This window comes from Fulmarus glacialis, unplaced genomic scaffold (assembly GCF_000690835.1).
Source record: "Fulmarus glacialis isolate BGI_N327 unplaced genomic scaffold, ASM69083v1 scaffold13184, whole genome shotgun sequence".
NCBI lineage: Eukaryota > Metazoa > Chordata > Aves > Procellariiformes > Procellariidae > Fulmarus > Fulmarus glacialis.
Window position 1 is genome coordinate 29,935 of NW_009209994.1, and position 24,182 is coordinate 54,116.

A 24,182-nucleotide genomic window follows, 5' to 3' on the forward strand; every position below is an offset into this window, starting at 1 on the left:
AATACACCAGTGGGCACTCCGATTTTCATAGTGAACGCCACGGATCCGGACCAGGGGGCAGGAGGCAGCGTGCTTTACTCCTTCCAGCCTCCTTCCAATTTCTTTGCTATCGACAGTGGCCGTGGCATCGTGTCGGTGATACGGGAGCTGGACTACGAAGTGACTCAGGCATACCAGCTCCAGGTCAACGCGACGGTGAGTCTTATCCTGGCTGCTGCAGGGGAGGAGGGCTTTTCTGGAGGGACTGCAACGGGGAAGGAGCTGGCGCTTGCTTATTTTATGGCCCCACTCTGGCATCTTCTCGGGCACATCCAGCATTTTCCACTTAGGTGTTATAGCAATGCGGTGCGTGGGTAGTTTCAGCTCGTGGAGCACGGCTGCACCTCTCCAACAGCATCGTACCTGTGTCAGGGGCTTCTGCATAAAGGCGAGCAGCTCCCTTGGTGAAGAAAGCCAGTACAGGGCCTACAGACCATTAAATCCTCTGGTCTTGTTCCTTGTGCATCGTGGTTTATAACAGATGGATTCACCTGTATTAAACCCGCCAAGTCTCACTCAGCAAAAGCTGAGTTCAGACATCAAGAGTTAAAATTTTGGTGAACAGAGGCGGAGAAACCAAGATCCTAATTACAGTCAATGCCACCGGACCAGGAGGAGACCCCTGGGAGAGGTGCATCCGGGTGGCCACCGTGGCAAATTCAAGCCCCACCTGAATGGGAAACTTCTTTCCTGGCGTCAAATCTAGCGAGAGCTCGAGAGGGAGCGTTTGAACGAGGAGGCTCGTGCAAGCAGGCGCTCCGGGTGGCGGCTCCTTTCCCATCTCAGATGCAACAGAGGAAGGTGAGATTCAGCCCTACAATACATCTGACCAACTCTGCATTCAGGAGAGGGGGGCCAAAGCTCTTCCCGACCCCTCCAGGCAGCTGGCTAGAGCTCTTGAAGCATGTGATTTGATCAAGATCATTGTCTTGATGCAGAACCACAAATGTCACGAGGACACGGAGGGCGGTGCAGGGCTGCTTTGCCCTTCACGGCCACGGAGGCTGGGCATTTGCAGACTGCAGGGCCACAGGCAAACAGCTCAACCTTTCAGCCCCATCTCTGCATGTTCAAGGCTGTGGAATTTTCCCCAGGAGCTTATTTTTTCGGAAATATGCCTCATTTTATTTTAAATACTCCAGCGATAAGATGCCCTGCCAGTTGTTTGTTTCCTTATCAGTCTCTGGCACCAACACGTTTTCCCAGGACGTGCTGTTGAACCATCTAGTGGGTTACAAAACACGGGACCAAACACAAGCCCTGATGTAAACGTGCCTTTCTTTCCCATGTCTGATTCTGCTCCCCTCAAGGACACAAGGATGCCATCTTGGTCCATCCAGCTCCATCTAGCCCCATATCCCCAGTGCAGTCACCAGCAAAGATAAAATGGGGGCATATCTAGTACTTAAACGCTACGTGGCTCCTAATGTTTTTCGAGCTCAGGGAGTTCAAAGACTTAAATATTAAGTCTCTGAACTGGGCTTGATTGCAGCTGTGGGAATATCTCCTCGTCTCGGTCGCAAGGTGCTGGTAATTTCTAGCAGAAAAGCAGTGAGAAACCCCAAAGCAAAGCTCAGCCTGGGAAGGAGGATGAGAGCTGCACCAGCGTAGCGGGAGCTGGAAGAGCAAATGCAGTCTCTTGCCTGCCTGATGAAGAGGTTGCATGGTCTGGAGTGGGAACTGGGGTGATGATGATGCTGCAAGGGCTGCAGGAAGAGCTGCGGAGTCTTGGTTCAAGGCAGGAGCCATTTCATCCCAGGGATGTAGGCAGCAAGGGCAGAAAGAGACTGGAAAGGACAGTGTGAGAGACGGTAGGTGAGGAAACTTGAAATGTGCTTGCTTTTTCAGTGCTATCTGTAATACTTTAACCAAAATTTAAGAGGTGAAGGGGAGGGAAAAAAAACATTATCTGAAGAAACGAAAGACTTCAGCCTGATAATGCTAACAGCAGAGTGCGAGTCAGAAATAAGCATCCATCCAGGCCATAAACGCTGAGGCCTGCAGGTTAAGAGGATAATTTACAAGCTGTGTTGTTGAATGCGGTTTAAATTAACATTAATCTTCTGGCAATCAGTCCTTGCCGCTGTTCAGAGCCATTTTACAGAAGTGTGCGGTAACCTCTAATGGTCGCCTTTCACCACGGTGCTTGATTAGGGGGTAAGGAGAGATTTATTTCCTTCCCTTCGTGTGTTACCTCTTTGCTCCTGCCCTTCTAGCAAAGGGCTACAGGCATTGGGGTCGCTTTTGAGAACCCAGGGGACGAGGCTCCATCAAGAGAACTGGTGGCAGCCTGTCTTGCTGTTGCGTTGGCTGCTGGAGAAGGGTCTTGCTCTGGGAAAGAGCTTGCAGCTCCGTTCCGATGGGTCGTGATGGGTTGTAAGGGAGATGATGCTCCTGCTCGGAGCATTGAAGTGTTCAAAGGCCACCGCTGCTCGTCCTAAGATTGCTGTGTGCTGCTTGTGACTGAAAGAGTGGTCAGGCCTTGGAACAGGCTGCCCAGGGAAGTGGTGAAGTCCCCATCCCTGGAAGTATTTAAAAGACGTGTAGATGAGGAGCTTATGGACATGGTTTAGTGGGCATGGTGGTGTTGGGTTGACGGTTGGACTCAATGATCTTAGAGGTCTTTTCCAGCCTTAATGATTCTATGGTTCTATGATTTGCAGTTTATCGGAGCCAAAACCGTTAGCCCAGTAGAAAGGAGGTTGCTATTGCGAGGACGTATCCTGCGGTTCAGGTTCCCGCTCTGCCTTCTGTGCGAGAGCTGAGGCGTCCTACGAAACCAGGAGGAGCACTTGGTGTGCGTACCCTCTGCCAAAGCTCAACAGAAAAAAAACAAAGCTCCGACGGCAATGCAGCCCGCGGGGTTATGAAGAGCAGTGGAAAGGCGAGGGAGCTGGTGGGCTTTGTCGTGTTCCAGCCGACGGAGCCCAAGCTGTGCGGAGGCATCGGCGCTGGGGGGTATGAGATGCTCTGCTGTGATCTGCTGGTGTGAAAGTCTGCTGGCAACCACACCTGGGTCTCACGGTGCGGAGGCGCCCTAGGCTGTATCTGCATTAGGAGGGAATTTGTATTTTGAAGTATATGTTGAAGAGCGTTGCTGCTTTTCCACCCAAAATGTGATGAAAACTAAATTGGTGCTTGCTTTATTTTAAAGGGCTAATGCTGGAATGAAACGCATATCGTATTTCAGCTTAGAGGGAGGTACAGTGGACAATAATTCCAGCAGGTCGCTTGAAAAAGAGATGATTATCTGGCCCATTCAGAAATTTTGACCCAACTACAACTGCAAGAAACTTAATACTGTTGAATAATTCTATTTTTCTGATAGAAATCCTTTCTCTCCCCCCAACCCTTGTTTTTTCAAGGACCAAGATAAAAACAAGCCACTGTCCACTCTGGCCAATCTGGCAATCACCATCACAGACGTGCAGGACATGGACCCCATCTTCATCAACCTGCCCTACAGCACGAACGTCTATGAGAACTCACCTCCGGTAAGGGCTGCTGCTTCACGCCGACGTGCGTGACCGCGGTGTTGTGCCGGGGGCCCAGGGAGGATGGAACAGGGTACGGGACAGAAAGCACAAGGTATCCCAAAAGAGCTGGAGGAAGACCTCCTCTTTGCAGAGATATTCGTCCTTCCTTCCATCACAGGTTTGCGTTGCTCTGCCCCGACATTTGCAGTTTGGGTGCAAAGAGGAGCCCTGTTTCCGTGCTGAGGTGCAAATGCAAGTCTGAGAGGGGGGAGATAAATCATGGGATTCAAATGGCATCCACAGAGAGGCAAACCTTTTTCTGTCTGGAACAACATGTTTCAAGCCAGCTCCAAAACATTTTGCCCTTTTTAAAAAAAGGGAGCCTAAGCAAGGAGGTTTAGAGAAGTCTGAAACCCAGATAAAATCTCTTCCTAAATATTTTTTCTTAGATTTTAAAAAGGTTTTCTGTTGTTCTTAGCACACAGTCACCCCATTGCCTCCCCACAGTGTATATGCATGCCATTTCTAATAGAAAAGTTGAAGAAAAATGTAAACGTTCCTGAAATGAGGCAGTTTTGAAAATGCCAGAATCATCAGCCATTTCAGCACTTTGAGCATTTTCCCCCAGGTTTTGCCAAATTGATCCAATCATTTTAGTTCTTCTGAAACTCGGTTTGTCAGCAAACTCGCTGTTTGTGGAAAACGTCTCCTGGTCTCTAAATACAGCAGGGCTTTTTTTTCCCCCCCCACAGCAGACAGCAGGCAGCTTTGGCTTCGGGAGCTGTTAGCTCTGCTCTCAGCAAGGGTGCCCAGCACCTTCAGCCCAAGCACCAGCCCTACTCAGCAGCATCCACCTTCCCAAGGCATCCCATAGCTTTGTCTATAGGGCAAATATTTTTGCATATGGATGGAAAAACCTTCCTGTCCTAAAATCGTGGCGTGGTAGGCATCCATACTACATATGTATCCCGTAATGTCTCTGGTGCACTGGATCCGTAACACCTGATGGCTGAGTTCAGGCAGTGGTAGGGGGGAACTCCAGCTTGTTTCAGTTTATGCCTTTTTTATTCTCAACTGTCGGCTCTGACGGCACGGAAAGTGCTGGATCAATAGGGCTGAGTCCTGCTGTCACAAATCCTGCAGTCAGACAACGCATTACCTGTCTGCCAGGCCAAAAATGGCTGAAAAATGGCTTTATGCATTACTTCATGAAGTGAAAGTTTCAATGAGTTTCAGTGGTGCTGAGATTAAGGACTGCTTCTGTGGTGGGCAGTATGAGCTGCAGGGAAGAAAAAACGCTACGTAGCTCACCCTTAACTGGGGAGGGGGGAAAGCCTTAGATGAAATTATAGAAATGGAAATCCCATGAATAGCAAAAATTATAGACTTCATCACCTTCATGGAGTGAGCTGGTATCCAGGAAAGGGGATCTCTCTCAAATTAGTGATATATATTAAGGCTGGAGCTCAACGATCTCTTTGTGTTGATATACCAGTCACAATTATTCCCAGAACATACGCTGTTTGCAGTAGGCAAAGCAGCAAATAATCGCTGTGTAACCTGAAATAGGAAATGAGTGAAGAAGGAGCGCTCACCAGACTCTTAGCAGTTTTCTGACGGGTTTCGAGATTTTAATTTCTCTTGGCCCCACATAACATCTCCAAAGGCATTGAGATATCCAAGATGGATAGGTGTCACCAGAGACGGGGTGAAGAAGACAACTGGTGAACGTGGGCTGTACTTTGAGTGGTATTGCTCTCTGGTTTGGACCCAAAGTCCCATCCTTCACCGGAGAAATCTCCGCTGCGGAAACAAGGATGTGGTTTGCTATGGCAAGTCTGGGGTTTAACGTGTGTGTTTTCCTCTCTCTGTGGGAAGCTCTGCCCTACCACCCGAGGGAGCCAGTGGCAGTGCGGAGTGGAAAATGTCACCCTGCGGAATAGCTTGGTTCCCAAAAGGATAACAGCAAATTTGGGTGAGGAGTCTGGACTTGGCCAACTTCTGTCCAAAAGCAGGCTTCCAGGTCAAGCCAACAGGCTGCAGTGCATTTGTGGGTGACGTTTGCCCTGCCGTCGGGCTCAGCAGGTCAAAATGGGCTCGAGACTTCTCATCCCAGCCCCAAATCTACAGAGCGGAGGCTTGCCGCTGCTCCACGTGCCCGCTCTCCGTCCGTCTTGCCGCTCTTTTTATCTGCAGTGCACAGCACGTCTGTGTTCCTCTATCAATGTATCAGGCGAGAATACCTCATCTAAAGTGTATACATTACCTAATAAAATCCTTCTTATTTGGGATTACTGCATCAAATTTTAATTTCCTCACTCGAGTAACAGCATGTCAGCCAGCCCGTCAGTGAAGAGCCGATAGAAGGTGAAAAGAGTGGATAAACTGCAGCAAATTACCGCAAACAGATCTCTATCAGCCCTTTGACTGGAATTGACTGGAATTAAGAAGTGAGAAATAGGATTTTTTTTTTCTTTTTTTTTTTCCCCTGCCCTGGCAGCTTTCTGAAGCGCTCCCCCCTCCTTCTCCTGCTGCAGTGCTGGGCTGCGCTTTGCCTTTCAAGTCCCTAATCCTGTAAGAGGAGGAGGAAGAGAAGGAGAAGAAGAAGAAGGGGCGGAGGGGCGCGAGAGGGGAGAGAAGTGCCGTTGTAGCTCTGATTTTTCTCAGGCCGGGATCTGGTAGCATAATTTAGAAGCGTTTTGGGCACGTGCTTATTCGGACACCGAGAAGAAAGAAATGTCTTATCAGGCAAAGGAAGAGGACGCAGCGGGGAGAGACTTTGCTGTCCCTGGAGGTGTTGCATCTTCTTTCTCGATGCTGTTTATCATCCCAGTGTACCTCAGACATCTTTCCCAGGGCACCCAAGTGCACCAAAGCTGCCTGTAGCTGTGGCAAAGCTTGGCGACGTTGTATTTTTCATCCTCAGAGTCTTTTTGGGTGTCTGTCCTCACAGTGTCTGTAGACTGGAGAGCATCGTTGATGTTCTCCAGGCAAGTTAATAGGGGCTGGAGGAGAGGGGCCATTTCCCCTTGCAGAGATGCTGTTGGTCTGATGAGCCCCTGCTTTTGGACCTCAGCTGGTGCATGGTCCAGGCAGCATCGCAGCTTCACTTTGGGGGTGAAAGAGGAGGAATCCACCTGCTAAGAGACAAGCTGAGGCCTATGAAAGTGTGCTCTATCCCACAGGGAGCCACGCGAAGGCAAGAAGGGGGACAAACCCCGGTGGTGCTTGGTCCCAAGACCAGCAGTTGTATTCCCTCACAATAGCATGGTACAGATATATGTCAAATATCATTAAAACAGTCTTAATTCTTCAGCACCATCCCCCTCCTCTTCAAAAACTCCTTGGGTTAAAGAAATAATGTAGAAACAGTGCTATTTTTGCCCTAGAGTCTCAATAGCTCCGAGTTAATTCTTTCTTACAATATTTCCAGCCCATCAGTGTGAACACTTTATTAAAAGCTCAGGGTTTTATTAAAAAAGGATTGATTTACCCCTGCCCCTCTTCAAAAAACCCTCAGATTTTGTTTGGATAATGTGCCATTCTTTATTTTCTTTGCCTTTTTTTTTAAGCATAGGCTTTTCCAGATTATTACTTTTCTAAACCTTCTTCCTCCTTCCCTAGAGGGAAAGCGTTATTCTGCTCTGGTCTATACCCACCACCCGCGTCCTTTCCTTGCAGCCACCGTTGTCTGTGGTAGGCAGGCGAGTTTTTACTTGCTTTAAGAAATGTCAAGAATGTTTGGGAGATTCCAAGAGCCGCAGGTTCGCACCACAAATACGTGGGGTGAGCCCTGGGCAGAACTGTTGACGCTGGAAGTCAGCTTGGGCTTTCCATGAGTAAGTGGAAGCCTTGTCAGATGTGTTTGGCTAGAGATGGTGGGAGGGTACCCTGCAATTTAGGGGTGCAGGTGGGTGCCTATGGGAGCCAGAGCACAGCATCTCCTGCCCTTGCCGTGCCAAGACCTCGATAGCGAGAGGTATCTAGGTGGTCTGGTGGGATTTTGGAAGAGAAATTAGCAATTGTTGAGATGTGGTTGGTGAGAGGTCAGTCTTTGCCATTGTGGGATGGCCATGATCGACAGTTTGGTTTGGGTTTGGGTGTTTTCCTGTTCCTAGTCTCTCCTCTCTGGTTCGTTATCTCTGCTGGTATGGTGGGCAAGACGCTTCACGATCATCACAGGTACTAAGAGATGAGTATGGCCTATGTGTAGCGTCATGTTTGCATCACGTCATCTCCCCATCTCACTCAGACACGTGCTGAATGAGAATGCTCCTTCCTGTTGACCGAGCTGAGCAATCATGCTCCGAGGCTGTCTTCATCAGTTGTTTCCACTCACTAAAAAACTAATAATTGCCACCAGCTATGTGGATAACCATTATGCCTATCCTGTGGCACTTTTCAGCCTCTTCCCCAGAAGCATCAAGATTGATCCTAAACACTGTGTGAATGCTTGGGGAGTGATCATCCATTCCTGGGAGCTGGGATCTGCCAGTCTTGTGGATATTGGGAGCCTCTTGTGAAGGAGCTGATGGGAAGGATGGAAACCAGGAGGGATGCGAAGGGGTGGCCAGGTCCCTGCCTCTGTTGTGGTTCCAGGAGATGGTGTCCAGGAATAGTAGGGAGCTCAGCCCCGCTCCAGCACGTGTTTCTCGGTCACTGGTGAAGCGGACGGGCTGGTGAAGGGGTTTGTGAGAAGGACGACTCACACAGGGCTGCAAGAAGAACAGGGGAAGACCCAGTCTCAGAAAACAGCAGCGTGAAAGCCATCATCACGGGCTTGCCAAGGACCAGGCGAACCTTAGCGTGCTCTCTAGCAGCCCTCATTTTTGGGATCAGATGTCTGGATAATTTCTTTCCTATGGACACCTCTATGGCACGCGCTGCCGAGATACCCGAATGAGATGCCCCCTCCTCCTCTCCCAGACTTTCCAGACTGCAACATCTGAGCTCATCCTTTTATCTCTCCCAACAGCCCTTCCCCTTGGCTCCTACGGGAGGGACCTTTCCTGCAGATAAAGCAGCCCCAGCGTCGGCGGGCCCATTGCTATTCTTCGGCCATCGCGGGAGCCCTGCCTTCTCCCGCAGCTGCCTTCCCTTTGAAATGTGCCGCACGGCAGGCGACACTTATCATTCTGCTCCGCTCCCTCGCTTTCTGACAGGCGATGAGCGAGCTGTCAGATGGACCAAGTGCCTTCACCCAACCGCCCCTGCCACGGAGGAGCTCCCGCTTCGCCGGGGAGCAGAGGGGGGCTCGTGCTTGCCCCATGGGGACGGCAGATTAAAGCAGAGTACGCTGGGGAGAGCATGCTGGATTGCATGCCTCTCCTTTTTTCTTTTTTCTCTGGATTGCCTTGCTCTCCTTTCCACATCCCTTGTTCTGCTTTCCCACCTGCTCCTTCCCCACGTTTCTTGTGCTTTTTAGCTACCCTTGCTCCTTTGGAAAGGACAGCTATTGTTGGTGATTTAGAGGCTCTCGGGTGGCTGCTGAGCCTCGCCAGCCGAGTGCTGCTCAAAGGCCAGTGACCTGGGATTTATGGCTAATGTTCTCAGTTAATAATGTGGATTTACTTAAGGAGTCTATTGAAATGCCCTCGGAGATCAGGGAAGGGGCAGTCTGCCTGGCCCCGGGAGCCTGCTTTACGGCCGGCGGGGGCAAAGCATCTCCATTGAGCCCGCAGGGGCATGGCTCTGAAAGCCGGGGAAGACGGCAAGTCCCTGCTTTCCTCCGGTGATGTTTCTGCAGCAGCTTTCCCTTTGGCCTTCGACTGATGGATTGCAGGACAAACGCAACACTGCTGTCCCACTATGCTCCCTCGTTAGATATGCAAACGTCTCTGTTGACATTTCCTTTGAGGGCAAAAAAAAAAAAAAAAATTAAAATTGCTCCTTTTCCCACTGTTAATAAACCAATGAAAACAAGAACAGCTGAGTTGTAAATTTTTTCACGCTACATTAATTATGTGCATGTGTGTGTGTTTGTATTCATACGGGCTCACTGCAGTGCGGCGGGGCAAGTACAGCTCATGGAGTCGACATAAGCGCGTGATGTTTTTATTTAAAGAACTAAACAAGAATTTTGGGTCACTTTTATGTTCTTCATTGGTTTTGGGGGACTCTTGGCCTTGTGGACCTTTCTGCTGGGCTATAAGAAACAGGTCTGTCCTGCAGCATGGAGGATGAGGTGGGTGAGCTGGCAGTTGCAGAAGCTCCTGCCTGAGGGCGATCCCCTGTTCTCAGCATCTGTCCAACCCTTACCCTCCTTAAAGATCTCAATTAAAATCTCCGCAGCTTGCTTAGTTCTGCAGCTGGATGCCGATGGCCAGCGCGAGCATCCCTCGTGCCTCGTTTGAAGAACGCAGGGGGAGAAGAGGACCAGTTGAAACTAGGAAGCCAGCGGGAGATAAAACTGGTGTAGTGACCAGTGCTGAAGGTCGTGGTGGGAGGGAAGTGTTGCCTTTGGTTCTCGAGGGACTGCAGAGTGAAGATCTCTGTGGCAGAGGAGCATATGGTTTTGCCTCTCAGCCAGAGCCTGTGCAGCGGTGGTGCTGCGAGGAGGAGGCACGTCCTGGCTTTGCCAGTGCTGCGCCTTTGGTTCCTCTTCTTCCTCGAGCGCTGTGTGCTTACCACACTGGCCTTGCTTCAAATCCTCCTCCTCTGGGTAGGGGACGAGCAGCATGGGGACGTGAGTCTGGTGGTGCTCTCTCCAGTCCCTACGGACACTTGCCCTGGTATGAGCCTACTGCGTGGTCAAGCTCAGCCTGCTCGGTGGTTCAGTTAGAAGACGTGCCGGTCCTGCCCTCAGCATCGCCAGCTACATCCTGGGGTGGGTTAGCAGAGTTTTGCAGCTTGCACAAGAGTGATGAGCGGTGAGCCCAAACTGCCCTGAGAAGGAGGGTTGGGTCTTTTCCATGGCTTGCCTTGTCCTTGGACAGGTTTTCCTAAGCACGTGGCCCACGGTAAGAGGTGTGATGCCTTGGCAGGGCGTCCCGGGAGCCCCAGCAGCGCTTGGCCGGGGTGGCTGTAACACGTGTCTCCTCTCCCTCCCCAGGGTACCACCGTGCGGATGATAACGGCGATCGACCAGGACAAGGGCCGTCCCCGGGGCATCGGCTACACCATTGTCTCGGGTAAGTCATGGGGGGACGTGGTGGAGAGCCCGGCGGGGCCGGAGGAGCTAGCCCTGTAGGAAGTCTTTGTGTAACCCGTGCCTGGGAAATCGTATTTGTTACTCGAGTTACTCCTCGACTGTACTGCTTGCTCTTCTGATTTGTTATTGCTAATTACTAAGGCTACTGCTACAACGGAAAGCTTTTACTCCTCTGAAAAGCTTGTTTTCCCTTTGGAGCACGTCGTTCATGGCATCTCCCTTTCCTTGAGCAGGAGACATTATTTCTAACAAATTTGACAATATCTCATAGCAAAACCTTTCAGTCCTAATGACGAGCCGCAAACAGCTCCGCTTCACACAGTGCCATGGAGGAGACCTACAAAGAGCTCTTTAGAGCAAGACAAGACCCGTAAAACTCTTGTTGGCGATGTGGTGGTTATCATTTAGGGAATGGGACTGATTACGGGCTGAACAGCCTCCGTGCTTTAGAAAATCAGTTTTCAAAGAAAGGTCTGTCTGAGGTGTCTGGTGCTGAACCCTGCTTGCCATGCTACTGGTTTTGGGGAAACTCTTCCTGCAGCCCCACAAGCCCAAACCTCTTTTGTCAACCTCTTCTGATGGCAAAAGAGCCAGGGGCAGGGTAGTCTGGGCAAGCGTTTCCAGCTAAAACCTAGCTGAGTTTTGGAAAGGCCAATTTTTGGCACTGGACCCGTCTTATTTAAGATGCCTTGAGGTCAGCGAGCCTCTGCCATATCCAAGGCAGGCTTTGATGCTCGCTGGGCTGCACTCAGATGCTGCTTTGGTGGGGCTGTGCCTGGGGGACAGACAGACTCCTCGGGTCAACCCAGGAGCGAGGGAGCAGCTCGGTGGGGCTGGGCTGTAACCCTATTTCTGGCATTGCTTTTCGGGGGGATCTTCACAGCAAGAAATGGCAGCAGTGCCTCCTCTCCCCGCTGTGCCGCGTGCTTTGGGTGCTGGCTGGCAGCTCCTTTGAGCTACACGTGCGGAAATAATTTCCCGGTTTCTCTTCCTCAAAGCCCAGCCGTTTCAAACACATTTTTAATCAACCTCTAGGGTCAAGGTGATTTCACCCTGCCTTTCAAGTCCACTGATCCTGACTGCAAGTATCCAGGTCAGTCTGCCTTTGAAGATGCAAGGATTATTTATTCCTCTAATTCTCTCTGCAATTTATTCTAATGTTCCCCTGGCATGAATTAAATGGGAGATTCCCCCAGATTGTGTGTATCAACTGGCCAAAGTGCAGCAGGGACTTTCTTTTGGCTGATATGAGCCCTTTTTCACTAGAGACTGGACTGAAACCCCAAACTAATTCTGCAGCTGCCTCTGAACTACCATGAGGATGGTAAAAGCCTTCAGCTTACAGAATCTTCACCTAGCTCAAAGCCTGAAGATGCTCAACAGCTGGGAAATCACCCTTGTCCTGTTCGTACACCCTCCTTTGGGCATCTGCTGATGGCCATGGACCATTTTTCTGACCCAGTATGCTGTAGGTGCCTAGTTTTCCTGTGTCAGCACCAGTGCAATACAAACAGCTCTGGGTTTCTAAGAGCCTTTATTTGATGGCTCAAACCTACAGAAACAACTGTGCAATCCGTAGAGGGTTAATTTGCTAAATGCACCCATCTGCTCACGGTCATGTCAGGCTTTCTGCTCATCGGACGGTCATGGCTGCTCTACCGAATCAAGGAAACAGAACCTTGGACCCTGGATTTTTACCTGGAGTCTTCATGCGTGCTCTTATTTTCATGTCTATCTTTGGTTTTCCTGCGAAATAGCCACAACGTCCCTTTGTGAGCATCCCCCGCTCAGTGCCGGGGTAGCCGTCAGCCTCGCCATGATGGCTGGGCGGAGGTATGGTGGGTGGGAGCCAGGCATGCGCCAGGAGCCTGCTGGCAGTGGGGTGCGGAGCGACAGGCAGGCAGATCAGGGCAAACATCCTCGTCTCTGCTTGCATGTGCCAAGAGCCTAATCTCTGCCCCTGGTCCCGCCTGGCCGGGGGCAGCTAGCTCTCATATTGGAGAACCAGGCAGAACACATCAAAGAGTGATGCTTTGCTTTTTTTTTTTTGCCCAAACATGAGAATTGCAGAGCGTTTTCGTAACTGGCCAGGAGTCTTTCTCCTGTCAGCACCAGCATCTTGCAGGGCGGTGGTGCTGGGAAGGATCAGCCCGTGGACGGACCGAGGGCGGACTGCAGACACCCACTATCGCCTCCTGCCTCCTCCCCATCCTCTCACCCTGCCTTTGGCTAAAGGCAGAGGTTTCCAAAATCCCTGAAGCCAGGCTTCAGGATGTTCTGCTTCCACTTTGAACTGACTTTGTGGCCAGAGCCAGAGTTCGCCAGCTCCGTTTGACTGCCGGATTGCAGCCGAGGCGTGTGGCTTAGGGCAAATTTTAAAGAAAACATGGTCATGGGGCAAACAATTTTTTTTTTTCTGAAGTCAGTAGGAGTGTGAGTGCCTTCCCTGCTCTGCTCAAGGCATTCTCTTATACTTTCCACGATTTGTTTCTTGCTTTTGAAAGAAGATGTTACCTTCTGACGTCTGAGGGTCCGGACATGGGAACCAGCCGCTAGCACGCCTCCAAAATCCTGCTCACCCAAGGCAAGCAATTTTTTTTTTGGCAGGCAGGTAAAGCCTAATTAACTTGTTATTATCCTCAATCACAATGGTAAAGGTCAGCGAGCAGATTTTGTGCCTGAGCTGGTAAATTTTTATGGCAATTTTGCAAAAAAAATGACCTAACATATGGGAACGGGGAAGCAAATTAAATTAGAAACCGACCATAAGCAAAAGTGAAAATGGCCAGTGGAGGTAGTAATTATACCTGGCTCTTCAGCCCACTTCCACAAGGGGAGGTGGCGGTGATGCTGCTCCCATTTCACGGCAGGGATGGGCGATGCCTCTCCCCGGCTCTCCCAGGCTTTCGGGCATAGGGCTTGCATGTAGCTGTTCTGATTTTACTGGCTGGGGTTGAATATACAGCAGCGAGAAAGCTGAAAAGCAACCTAGCAGTTTATCATTTCTTTGGTATTCATATCGAAAGCGCTGCTATGATTTGGAGGCGGGGTATAAAAATTAATTTGGAATTGCCGTTGTCCTGCCCAGCTCCATCCCTCGGGTAACTGCACCTCGGGATATACTGCAGCAGCTCTTATTTATACGGCTATCTCCAGCACAAGGTCCTCCCATGACAGGAAAACAATAAAACTAAAAGATTAACCATAACCACGTAAAATAAGACTTAAGATCTAACTTTATGCTGCCAGCTTACAAAGCTGTTAAGCCTGAAATGACGGAGAAGCGCTGATCTAGCTGTGTCACGGCTTTGGCTAGTTGTCCTGTCGGGGCAGACGACCCTGCCTGCCTGCTGGCTGCCTTGCCTGCTGCCTGCCTGCTGCTTGCCTGCCTGCCTGCTGGCTGCCTTGCCTGCTGCCTGCCTGCTGCTTGCCTGCACTGGGAATCATTTCCATAGCTTACAGGGAAAAGCCATTTGGTTGTTTCTCCCCCTTCTTTCCAATTTGAGTATTTTCACCCTATGAAAACATGAACTTTTTCGCCCTGCGCTTTGCAAGGAGTGGGGTCACCGCCGTGCAAAAGGCCATTTGAAAAAGAAATCCGAATTGAGACCTCGCAATTCAAACAGGCTGGTCGGTGCCGGGGCTCCCATCGCTCCGATGGGTGTTTCTACTGCTTTTCCCAGGTGAAAAGGAGGGCGCAGGCAGCCTGCGGCCGGTGCCCTGCAAAAGCCCTCCCTCCCCGGCTGCTTTGACAGGTTGGAGATGTTCAGCCGCTGAGGTCAGGGCTCTGTTTGAAGGACAGATAATTAATCCAGCAAAGTAATCCACGGCTCCTTTTTGGCAGATTTATGGAGATAGCCTCTGTACGGGGGACTCTGCCTCATCATCTTTCATTTCCCAGGCAAAGCGAGTGACTTGTTGTATAACACGACCTGTTCTAGATAAGGCTTTTCATTTAGGGGAACTCTCTGGTCTAACAGAGATTGATTTTCCCGGTGGAAATCGGAGGGCCCCGGCGCTCTCGGCAGGATCAGGCCTGCAGACGGCAGTGTGTTTTCATATTTGTTGCTGCTGCAGATCGCCTGGGGCGTGGGGAATCCTTTGGCTCTTTAAGAGAAGGATTTTTATCGTGAATTAAATGGCAATTTAATGAATAGGCAGGAGGGGACTTTGGCCCGCGAGCTCTTGTTAGGAAAACGTGTTGTATGACCGCAGTCTCGCGCTTTGCTCGCTAGCGGTAAACTTTGGGTTTCATTTATTTCCGGGAGAATCAGGAGACTTCACGTCTCCTGGCACGAAGATGTGAGGGTGACCTGTGCTGCTTGGGCAGGTATCGAAGGGTTAAACCAGGGAAAAGGGTCCCGGGGCTCTGCAGGATGCCCCAACATCAGTCTCTGCCTGCCTGAGACATTTCAGGTGCGGTGATGGATGGGCAATGGGAGATTGCACAAAGGCAATCCATACGTCCTTCCCGGGGCTTGGAAAGTCCTGCAGGAGAGAGGGGAGGGAGCGCGGGGGCTTTCAGTCCTTAGGGCTCTTCACAAACCCTTAGGGCATTTTTTTTTTTTGTCTTTCCCAAAGATGATTGTTTTAGGAGACTGATGCAGTTTCTGGCAAAGCGCTCTCTTCCTAAAGCTGGGGCATCCCAAGGGAAGCATGAATTAAAAATCATTATTTGCACAACATAATAGAAGCGTGAGCTACAAAAGTAAGAGGGAAGCGTGTCTGAAAAGAATTGTTCTCCATCTTTCTTCTGTTTTTTCTGCTAAGGAATAAAATATCACATATATGTAAAAATCAGTGCAGTGGCTCGCAGAAGATGTTTCACGCGGTCTTAACAGATCTGGAGTCCCCCGCTGCCTTCCTTTTGAAAGTGGACACGAACCCTTGAGGTAAGGTTAAGTGGCCAAAGAGGTCTCTCAGCCCTCAGCTGCTGGCACCTCCCTTCGTATTTTTCCTCCCTGGCTTAATAAAGAAGGCAGGGCAAAGCAAACCAATTCCCTGAGTCCCTTAAACCGGACAACAGGGAGGATCTGCAGAAATAGGACCTGCTAACTTTAATATTCCCGTTGCCAGCTGGCCTACATCGCGCCGGCTTTTTCCCACATTTGGATCGCTTGGTGAACTACTAGGGTGTTAAAGTCCTCATAAATTACACCTGCTGGGAGGGCCTTCCAGTATGATTTAAAGGCAGTCATCATAGCAGAACATTTCTGTAGGAGGACATGCTGATGGGTAGAAAAGTGCCTCACGCCGAGTTATTCATCAAAGGCTGTTTTTCCACCCTGCCAATGCAAGGGGATGAAACGGCACAAAGAAGAGGTGGTGGCTGCGGCCACAGCCCCTCTTTTCTTGGCTCGGTTGCCCCCCGTCTTCCTCCCCGCTGCTAATGATGCTTCGTCGTCACGTTGGCATCTTGCTTTGGCTCCCTGGCAATCCAGAAATCACTGGAAAGAGATACGGTTGGGATAAGGGTCTGCATGGCAGATGGTACGCCAGCAAATGGCCTTCGGTAATTAAAACTATACATTCCCATTTATGTGTAAATATGAAACAAAAGCGTATTTTTCGTTTAATTTCTGGGACTTCCTATTTAACTTCCTGGGATTTCGTGTGTATTCAAGATGTTGGCAACCACTGGGGAAGGATGAACCTCCGCTGCCTCTCTTCATGTCGGGGCTAGAGAAAACAACTGGTTCTGAGATGGTTTTTAATGGAAGGTTTTCTGAAAGGTGTTGAGCCTGGAGATGTGGGGTTTATGTTAAAAGCTGATTCAGACTTGTTACCGGGCATATTACATTACATATCCTCCTTTCATGCTCTCCTGCTGAGTCTGCCTACTGCTGTGGGAGAGGCAGGAGAGGTGATTCATGGGTCTCTCAATCCACCCCGGGCACAGTAGCTGTTAAGAAAGCGCTAATTTTATGTGGGTGCATCCTTCGGCTGCGGGGTGAGGCTGTGTTCTGCAACTGCTGCTCCCCCGAGGCAATGCCTGGCAGCCCGGACCAGCCCGTTGCCTCTGGGAATGCACGCTGCCTTCTGCGCCCTCTTTATTAGGACAAAATCCTCTGCGAGCTCAGGTGGAGGGTTAAAGCGTTGCTTTTACAGAAATGAGTGACATAAACATTTATGGTGGTTTTCCCTGCGTTGCTCTGCTGTCTTGACTCACGATCCAGCTGTTGGCTGCTCTCCCGTAGCAGGTTTTAGGGTTAGATTCATGGAAAGAGGAAAGGCTGGGAGGGAAAAAGCCAAGCCAGGCAGTGCTGGTGATTTGCCTTCCCTTTGAGCTCCCGTAGCAGGTTTTAAGGTTAGATTCATGGAAGGAGGAAAGGCTGGGAGGGAAAAAGCCAAGCCAGGCAGTGCTGGTGATTTGCCTTCCCTTTGAGCTCCCGTAGCAGGTTTTAAGGTTAGATTCATGGAAGGAGGAAAGGCTGGGAGGGAAAAAGCCAAGCCAGGCAGTGCTGGTGATTTGCCTTCCCTTTGAGCCCCCGAGCACGTTTTAGATGATGTGGGGGAATGGTGGTTGTGGTCCAAGACTCAGCATCCTTTCCTGTGATGAATTACACTCCGAGCAGGAACCTTTAAACTCTGCGGGCTCTGTTCTCCGCTCCGGTACCCGGCCGCAGCTCCCGGGGGCTTCGGGAGGGGGATTGCACTTCGGGTGATAAATCTCTCCTTTTATTTTCTCATACTGTACGTTGGCTTCTAAAAAAGGGAACCGTGCGAGCATTTAATCCGAGTTTCTTTTGTGGCTCTGTAAGATGAGAAATTCTGCCGGTTGTGCTAGAACAGGCAATTAAATCTTTTGGGGAAGATACTAAAAATGCCCGTTTGCAGAGCAGGCGTGTGCGGAGGAGTGCCGGCACGCAGCTTTGGGCTTGAATTAGTTGTCCCAGAGAGAGCGGCATCCTCTGGGAAGAAGAACAAACCAAAATCCAGAGCAGGAGGAACGGGCACTGTTTTCTAGAGCAGCGTGTGACAGCATCTTGATTTCACGCAGAGCAATGAAATAAAGCTCAGGTTATAATAACCTCTTTTCCTTTGGAAATAACTGGTTCCTTTTGAATTTAAGCGTGGGCCAAGGTATCTGCCCTGGCGTGCTTCCCTGCGTATCGCACGGGGGCAAAAACTCAAGGTGAAGAGCAGCGAGGTGGTCACAGCAGCTGATGGACTATTTATACGATGATAACTGTGTCTGTTGCTGACTCTATGAACCACATCCAACAGCATCTATTTCGGTGCCGAGGAGCCCTGACGGAGCACATTTTGATTAATAAATTATCGGGCGCAAGGTGTGTGATGGGTTCCCCTTTCACATCTCATGAAAGTCATCCGCTCCAAGTTCAGCGGCTTAGCAAGCCTGGGGCCTTTCGAGGATGTGGCTCCCCGGTACAAACAGCCCTTCGTCTGGCAGGGGGTGGGAAAATTTGCCTGCACGGGGGAATCGGATTCCCCTGGGTGACAGGGAACTCTTCACTAGAGCTGGGCAAGAGCTGCGTCTCTCTCTCCTACGGGTCTGAACGATGGCTCAAAGGCCAAAGGGGTAGGGAGGAAGGAAGAGACATCAATGTCTTTTTTTTTTTCCTTCTTCTTTTCTTTTTTTCTTTTCTTTTCTTTTTTTTTTTCTTTTCTTTCCCCCCTCCCCAGGTTTGAGCCAGTATTTTTAATGGCCTTTTTAAACTGTGAGAGCGTTGGCTGAGGGCAATTAAACATTATGGCCCTCATCTATAAAATCCCTCGTTATAGCAGTGTTTCTCCAAAATGATGCCTATGCCACCATCCGTTCCTCAATGAGCCTGGAAACACACTCCAAATGGGCTACTGCGATCCATCCTGTTGCTCCCAACCCAGCACCACGTTGGTCTCTGCCTTCCCGGTCCCCTGCCCGGCCATGGTGGATGTAGGAGCTGCTGCTGTCCCTCCTGTACCCGCACACGGATGGAGGGATGGGAAAGTTTTCCTTCTCCTTTTACCCGTGACATAACCAGAAGCTGAGCTTGTATGTCCCGAGCAAGCCTGTTCCCTGCCAGGTGAGAGCAACGAGTCTGCCAGAAATGCATTCATATTGTTGTCCCAAAGTTCATTCTTTTTTTCTTTTGTTCTCACCTTTCCTCTGTCTTTTTGAGTATTTAAAAACATTATCTGCTCTGCTTTTCTTCTCCCTGTGCACTCCCTTTTGCTGCCCAGCCTTTCCCTTTGATTCCTACTCTGATTCCTGCTCTGGGTCTCTCCCCCGGTCTCTTTTCCCCAGCTCCGCAGGTTTGCAGCAGTAGCAGAGAGGTAGAAGCGGAGCCTGCCTTCCCACGGGGTGTCCCTCTCCGGGGGATGTCACCTCCTCGGCAGCCTCATATTTATTTTCTGCACCAGGCCCTACCTGCTTTCCTTAAAAGCCGTGCTTGCTTTCCCAGCACTTGAAGGCAGAGCTGCTCCTTCGCTGATGAAAGACCCATTTGTTCCTTTGCTTTGCCTGCTCCATGCAATGGAGCTGGATTCTCTGGTTCTCCGTGAGCGCGCCACATCCTTGTCTGGATGGGGAAGGAGGTGGAGGACATGTAAGCCCTTGTTTAGCAGAAACCGGAGCATGGTCTTGGGTTCCTTTCTCAAACCAGGGGCATGGAAATGAAGTCCTTGGTCTCGGACTAGAAATGCTTTGGAGGTTCGGACCAGACCTCAGGCTAGGCAGAGGATGGCTCAAGCAGGGACACATCCAGCAGCTGGGAACTCCTGAGCCAGGTGAGCGATCGTTTCATTGCCTGCCCGGTGCGGAGCAGAAGGTTGTGTCTGCCATGGGGTGAGCACTGCTCGTGGGAGAGCATGCGAGGGGGACACGGGGGAGAGCAGCGGGGACGCCTTCCTGAAGGTCACTCTGCTTCCATGTCGAGTGCGGCCACAATAGTTCCTGTCTGCAACATTAAAACAGTTTGCAGAGTGCAAACTTGGAGACGGAAAGGTCTGTGCCATTCCATGTCCTCCGAGAAACAGGATTACCTGGGGATCTCAACTGAGTTTAAGATTCTCCATCCCCTCTGTGTTCTCCATCTCACATCTGTGCATTGAAGTCTCACTTCAAAACCAGCGATGAGCAAACTGTGGTTTGCTCCGTTGGCGTGCCCGGCAGGCAGCGCCGGCCGCGCAAGCCATCGGCCGGAGCTCTGGGGCAGCGTGATGAGGAGCTGGCTCAGCTCCCGGTGTCCACCTGGCTCCGAGGCCACCGTGGGCACAGACCCCTGCCACCAGCGTGGCTAGGAGCAGGATGGGGCAAGCGCTGGGAGAGCAGACAAACGGCTTGAAAGCCATCAGCCAGCATGGCTGTCTGCACCGTCAGCTGCGGACTAAGCTGCGCCTAACCCAGACTCGGCTTTCTCCTGGGTCAGGAAGCTGATGGAGAGATAACGGGAGAGAACCAGGCAGGGAGAAGAAATTATACAGAGATGGGGAGGGAAAAGACAACATCGGCTGTTTTTCCCCCACCTTTTTTTTTTTTCCCTTGCTCTGAGGAAAGTGGAGACATGTGAAGATGATGAGAGAGATTTTTGCAAAGAAAGCGTCGCAGGGGAACGTGCATTGTTCGGCGGTGCGAGTACTTCAGCGGGGATCACTGGTCAGAGGAATAATGAAGGCGGTGGTTGGAGAGGCGTTGTAGAGGAAATTATGAAAGGCCTCTGAGGGATGAGTTTGGAGACACCTCTTTTCCTTCTGAGGCTAATTTGCAAAGCGGGCAATTCTCTGCTAGCTGAAAGGCACCCCGGATGGCATCAGATGCATATCTGCCATCTGAGCGGTGTTGGGGAGGCTGAGCTAGAGAAAAGCCTCTGGTGTGCAGCCTGGGAGGGTATTTGGGTCCCTAATTTATTCATGCATCCTTTAAAAAATGACTGTGGTCGAATATGAAACGCATAACCGTATTTAGGACACAGCGCTCAGTGCTGTGTTTAGTCCTTTGTGTCAAATTCCTGCCCTATTGACTTATTTCCACTAAAATCCCTTGGTCTCCGCATTTACAGATGCCTATTAGCAGAATAGTATTTTGTGATTAAAAAGGTATTTTATTACACTTTATATTAGGGGGAGTGTACCAAGATCGCCCTGATGCATAAACTTTACCATGGCAACGTGGCATCCTGGAGCATTTAAATGCCTTGCAGCACAATTCAATATATCTCGTGGAGTGTCCTTCAAACCTGGTATCAGAAGAAGTCTCCTAAAGAGTCAGCCATAAATTACAGAGCAGAGGTGGGAAGTCAAGATGAAAAGAGGGGACTTGTTCAAGGGAGGAAACTAAAGATCATCTTCACGTACAGCAGCAAAAAGTTAGATTAAAAAAAAAAAAGCAAGGCTGCTGCTAATATTTTAAGTAGCCGCGCACCAGTTCATTAAGCTGGCTAGCAGTCAATGGGCCATTTCAGATGGAGAGCAGAGAGGACCAAGGACAGAAATGGGAGGCATTCGGTCCTTCCTCGAGAGGAAGATGTAAAGGCTCGGTAATGGGGGAGAAAGGTGTTACGGCACTTAGGGCTCTGGGAAAGAGAGGAGATGCCAGCAGCCGGCGGCTCCTGAAGGCCAGGGTGGCTCCTGGGGCTGGGAGGGAGGGGAGAGCCGGACCTGGAGGCTTTGCCCATCCCGCGTGGTTAAACGGGGGATCGGAAGGGAGTGAGGTGGATGCTGAGCAACGGGAGGCAACTTTCTGCAGCAGCAGATCTGTCTCGCAGCTCCCTTCCAGGGAAATGATGAATGTCGTGTGTGTTTCATTCAATATATTGAAAAGTCAGTTTTGGGGTTTTTTTATCTTTGACTGGGATAAATATAATATACCTGCAGGGTTTCCTTGCTCCTGTTTGGGGCTGGATCAGGGGTTTCTGCATACCATGAGACAATGAGGGGAGCGGTGCCCATATGCCTGTGTGTAACCTCCTTGGTCATCACTAATTCAGCAGCCTCCTCTGGTATTGTGTCGGGCCGGCGTCGGGTATCCCAGGCTTCACATACCAACTGCTTTCTTTCGTCTGGCTGACAGAGAGAGCCCCTGGGACTGTCGCAAGGGCATTCCCAGTGTAGGACATTCATCTTTTTAGCATCTGCTGGCTGTGAGACTCAAGTGCTGTCTTAATCCTCTCTGGGTATCTAATTCCAGAGGAGGAGTCAAGCTGAGGATGGGGTGCTCGGTGGAGGCAGCACAGCCCTCTGTGGCACCCTCTCTGGATGCTTGCACGTAAGGACCGGCACAGAGGCCAAGTTTGGCTCAAGCAGAGGAAAACAAGGCAGCTGCATGGGGTCAACACATCTGGCAAGAGCATAAAAGCAGGGCAAGTGCCTATAGTACTTATCCTAATACTCTCCCTGGCACCAAATACGTCCAACTAAGAAAATTCCTGAGCTGCATGTGGCTTCTCTGTTATTTGATGGATTTTTTTTTTTTCTTTCATTAACCTTCCCAGTCTCTCCTTGAATACGTGTGGACTTTTATCATCCTCAGCATCCTCTGGCAAGAGACCCCGCAGTTAAACTACTGCTTGATAAGCGCAGAATTACTTGTGAGCTTGATTCGTCTGTACCTTCCTCTGATTAACCTGGACTGATGTCTCTTAACTCTTGTACTTTAAGAGAGAAGCCATGCCCACCCGGGGACATGGTGCACTGTGAATGCAGGCAGTTGTTCAAAGGGGAGCACCTGGATTCGGCCCTGGTTTCGGCATATTTTAACCAAAACCCTTTGAAATTCTTCAAGTGCAATGCCTGCAGCATTCGCAACTGTATCGGCTGTTGGAAGGAAAGCACCGTTTTGAGCCCTGAGCTGGGGCAGGTGAGAAGAGGAGAGGATCATTACAGCCATTAAATTTTAAAGCACATTGAGATAACGTGCAGGGTTCGCAGAGCCCAGTGCAGCCTCTGCCCAGCTTGGAGCTCCTGCCCTGGCAGCCGGTCTGCTCTGTAAAACCTCTCTTCCAAGCACCGGGTCCGGTCATGCATGGATGCTGGTGGGGGAAGAGGTTCATGTCGTCTTGCTTCCCTCTCTGCATTACCCCCCGCGCCATTTGGCATCGGCTGTAGCAGCCGCCTGTGCTCACGCTGCCTGTTATTTTTCTCAGGTAACACCAACAGCATCTTTGCACTGGACTACATCAGCGGAGCCTTAACCCTGAATGGGCCGCTGGACCGGGAAAACCCCTTCTATAGCGCTGGATTCATCCTCACAGTGAAGGTGAGACCTCCTCCATCTGGGAGATGCACCAGCAGAGCAGGATGGGGAAGGGCATCCTGCTTGGGGACATGTTCTTCGAGGAGGAGTCACAAACCTGGGACGCGTTGCTCGTGTGGTCATCCGGAGCCGTGATGTGGTGTTCCCTGGCCAAGCTAAGCAGGATGTTTAACGCAGCCCCCTTGTAGGGTGCCCAAAACGTGGTTGCCTCTATATGGATGTAGAGGGTCATTTTTGGTGCCCTGCCTGGCCTTCAACTAGATCGCCCTGTGGTTGTATCTGCTGGCAGCGTGCTGATGCCCTGGGATTGCAAATAGCGTGAGACACCTACATTCAGCCACCTGAATTGTGCCTATTTCTCACCTTTCCCCCAAAAAAACCCCAGAAAAACAGGAACATTTTGTCACGTCAGCAGGCAGCGGTGTAACAGGGCATCGCCTGCATCTGCCCGGCGCAGGCAGGCCTGGGGAGGGAGTGATGCTGAAAGTTGCCTCGTCAAGAAGAGGCACTGGAGCGTGGTCTTGCAGCCCCACCAGCCCCACCTGAGAACGGCTCCCCGGCTCCGCTCGCAGCCCTGTAATTAGAATCAATACCGAGCTGGGCAGCTGGTTGGAAACACATTTAGAAGTATAGATTCTGCTGGGCCGAAGAAGAATCAGCATTGTAGGAAGGGTCATTGATTGGGAGAGCAGCAGTCGGCACATCACCTTCTCGTTTTGGCAAGTGCAATGCTTTGTAGGGGGGCAAAAGGACAAGAAATTACCCCTCTTGGTCCCAGGCACGGGTCGTAGCGTGGGGCTTTATGCACAGGGAAGAGATCCGCATCCATCTCTAGTATCTCTTGGCTTGGGCTTTTATAGTTTAAATTCAGTAGAAATCTAGAGAGGGAGGATTGTCTGGTTTTAGTAGGGACAAAAATATCTGTTTAATCTTGGAAAGGTTTGTGAACCTGAAAACTTGCCCATTTTCCTGCCTGCATGATAATGGAGTTCCAACTATATTCTGTTGATCCAATAGATTTTATTTCCTCTCCCCACAAACTTTGCATCCTCCTGTAAATGCCAACCTCTCTGCGACCCGCATCCCCAGGACCCAAAATGTTCTCTGCTGCTCTCGTCCTGGAGCACGCAGTGAAAATACAGCTGGATTGCTCCTTGTTCGGATCAGCCTGTTCTGCTGTTGTCTGCAGAAGCGGTGAATAGCAATGAGCCGTGTGGGTCGTGTTAGCGTTGCTTTTCTATGCCCACAGCAAAGCAAGATTATCCAAAGGACAAGAGGAGGGACTGTGCTTGAAACGGCTGTTTCACAAGTCTTGCTTCTC

At 50.5% G+C, this 24,182-nt stretch overlaps 1 protein-coding gene across 1 annotated transcript in view; it reads left to right on the forward strand.

Moving 5' to 3' along the window:
• Positions 1-24,182, forward strand: part of LOC104076230 (cadherin-23-like) — a gene marked incomplete at both ends in the record, with an annotated part of 25,048 nt that continues 866 nt past the window's right edge. The window contains 4 exons of the mRNA XM_009577028.1: positions 1-195; positions 3,405-3,533; positions 10,567-10,645; positions 22,752-22,864. Of these exons, the coding sequence (XP_009575323.1) occupies positions 1-195; positions 3,405-3,533; positions 10,567-10,645; positions 22,752-22,864 (516 nt within the window). The remainder of the gene's footprint in view (positions 196-3,404; positions 3,534-10,566; positions 10,646-22,751; positions 22,865-24,182) is intronic.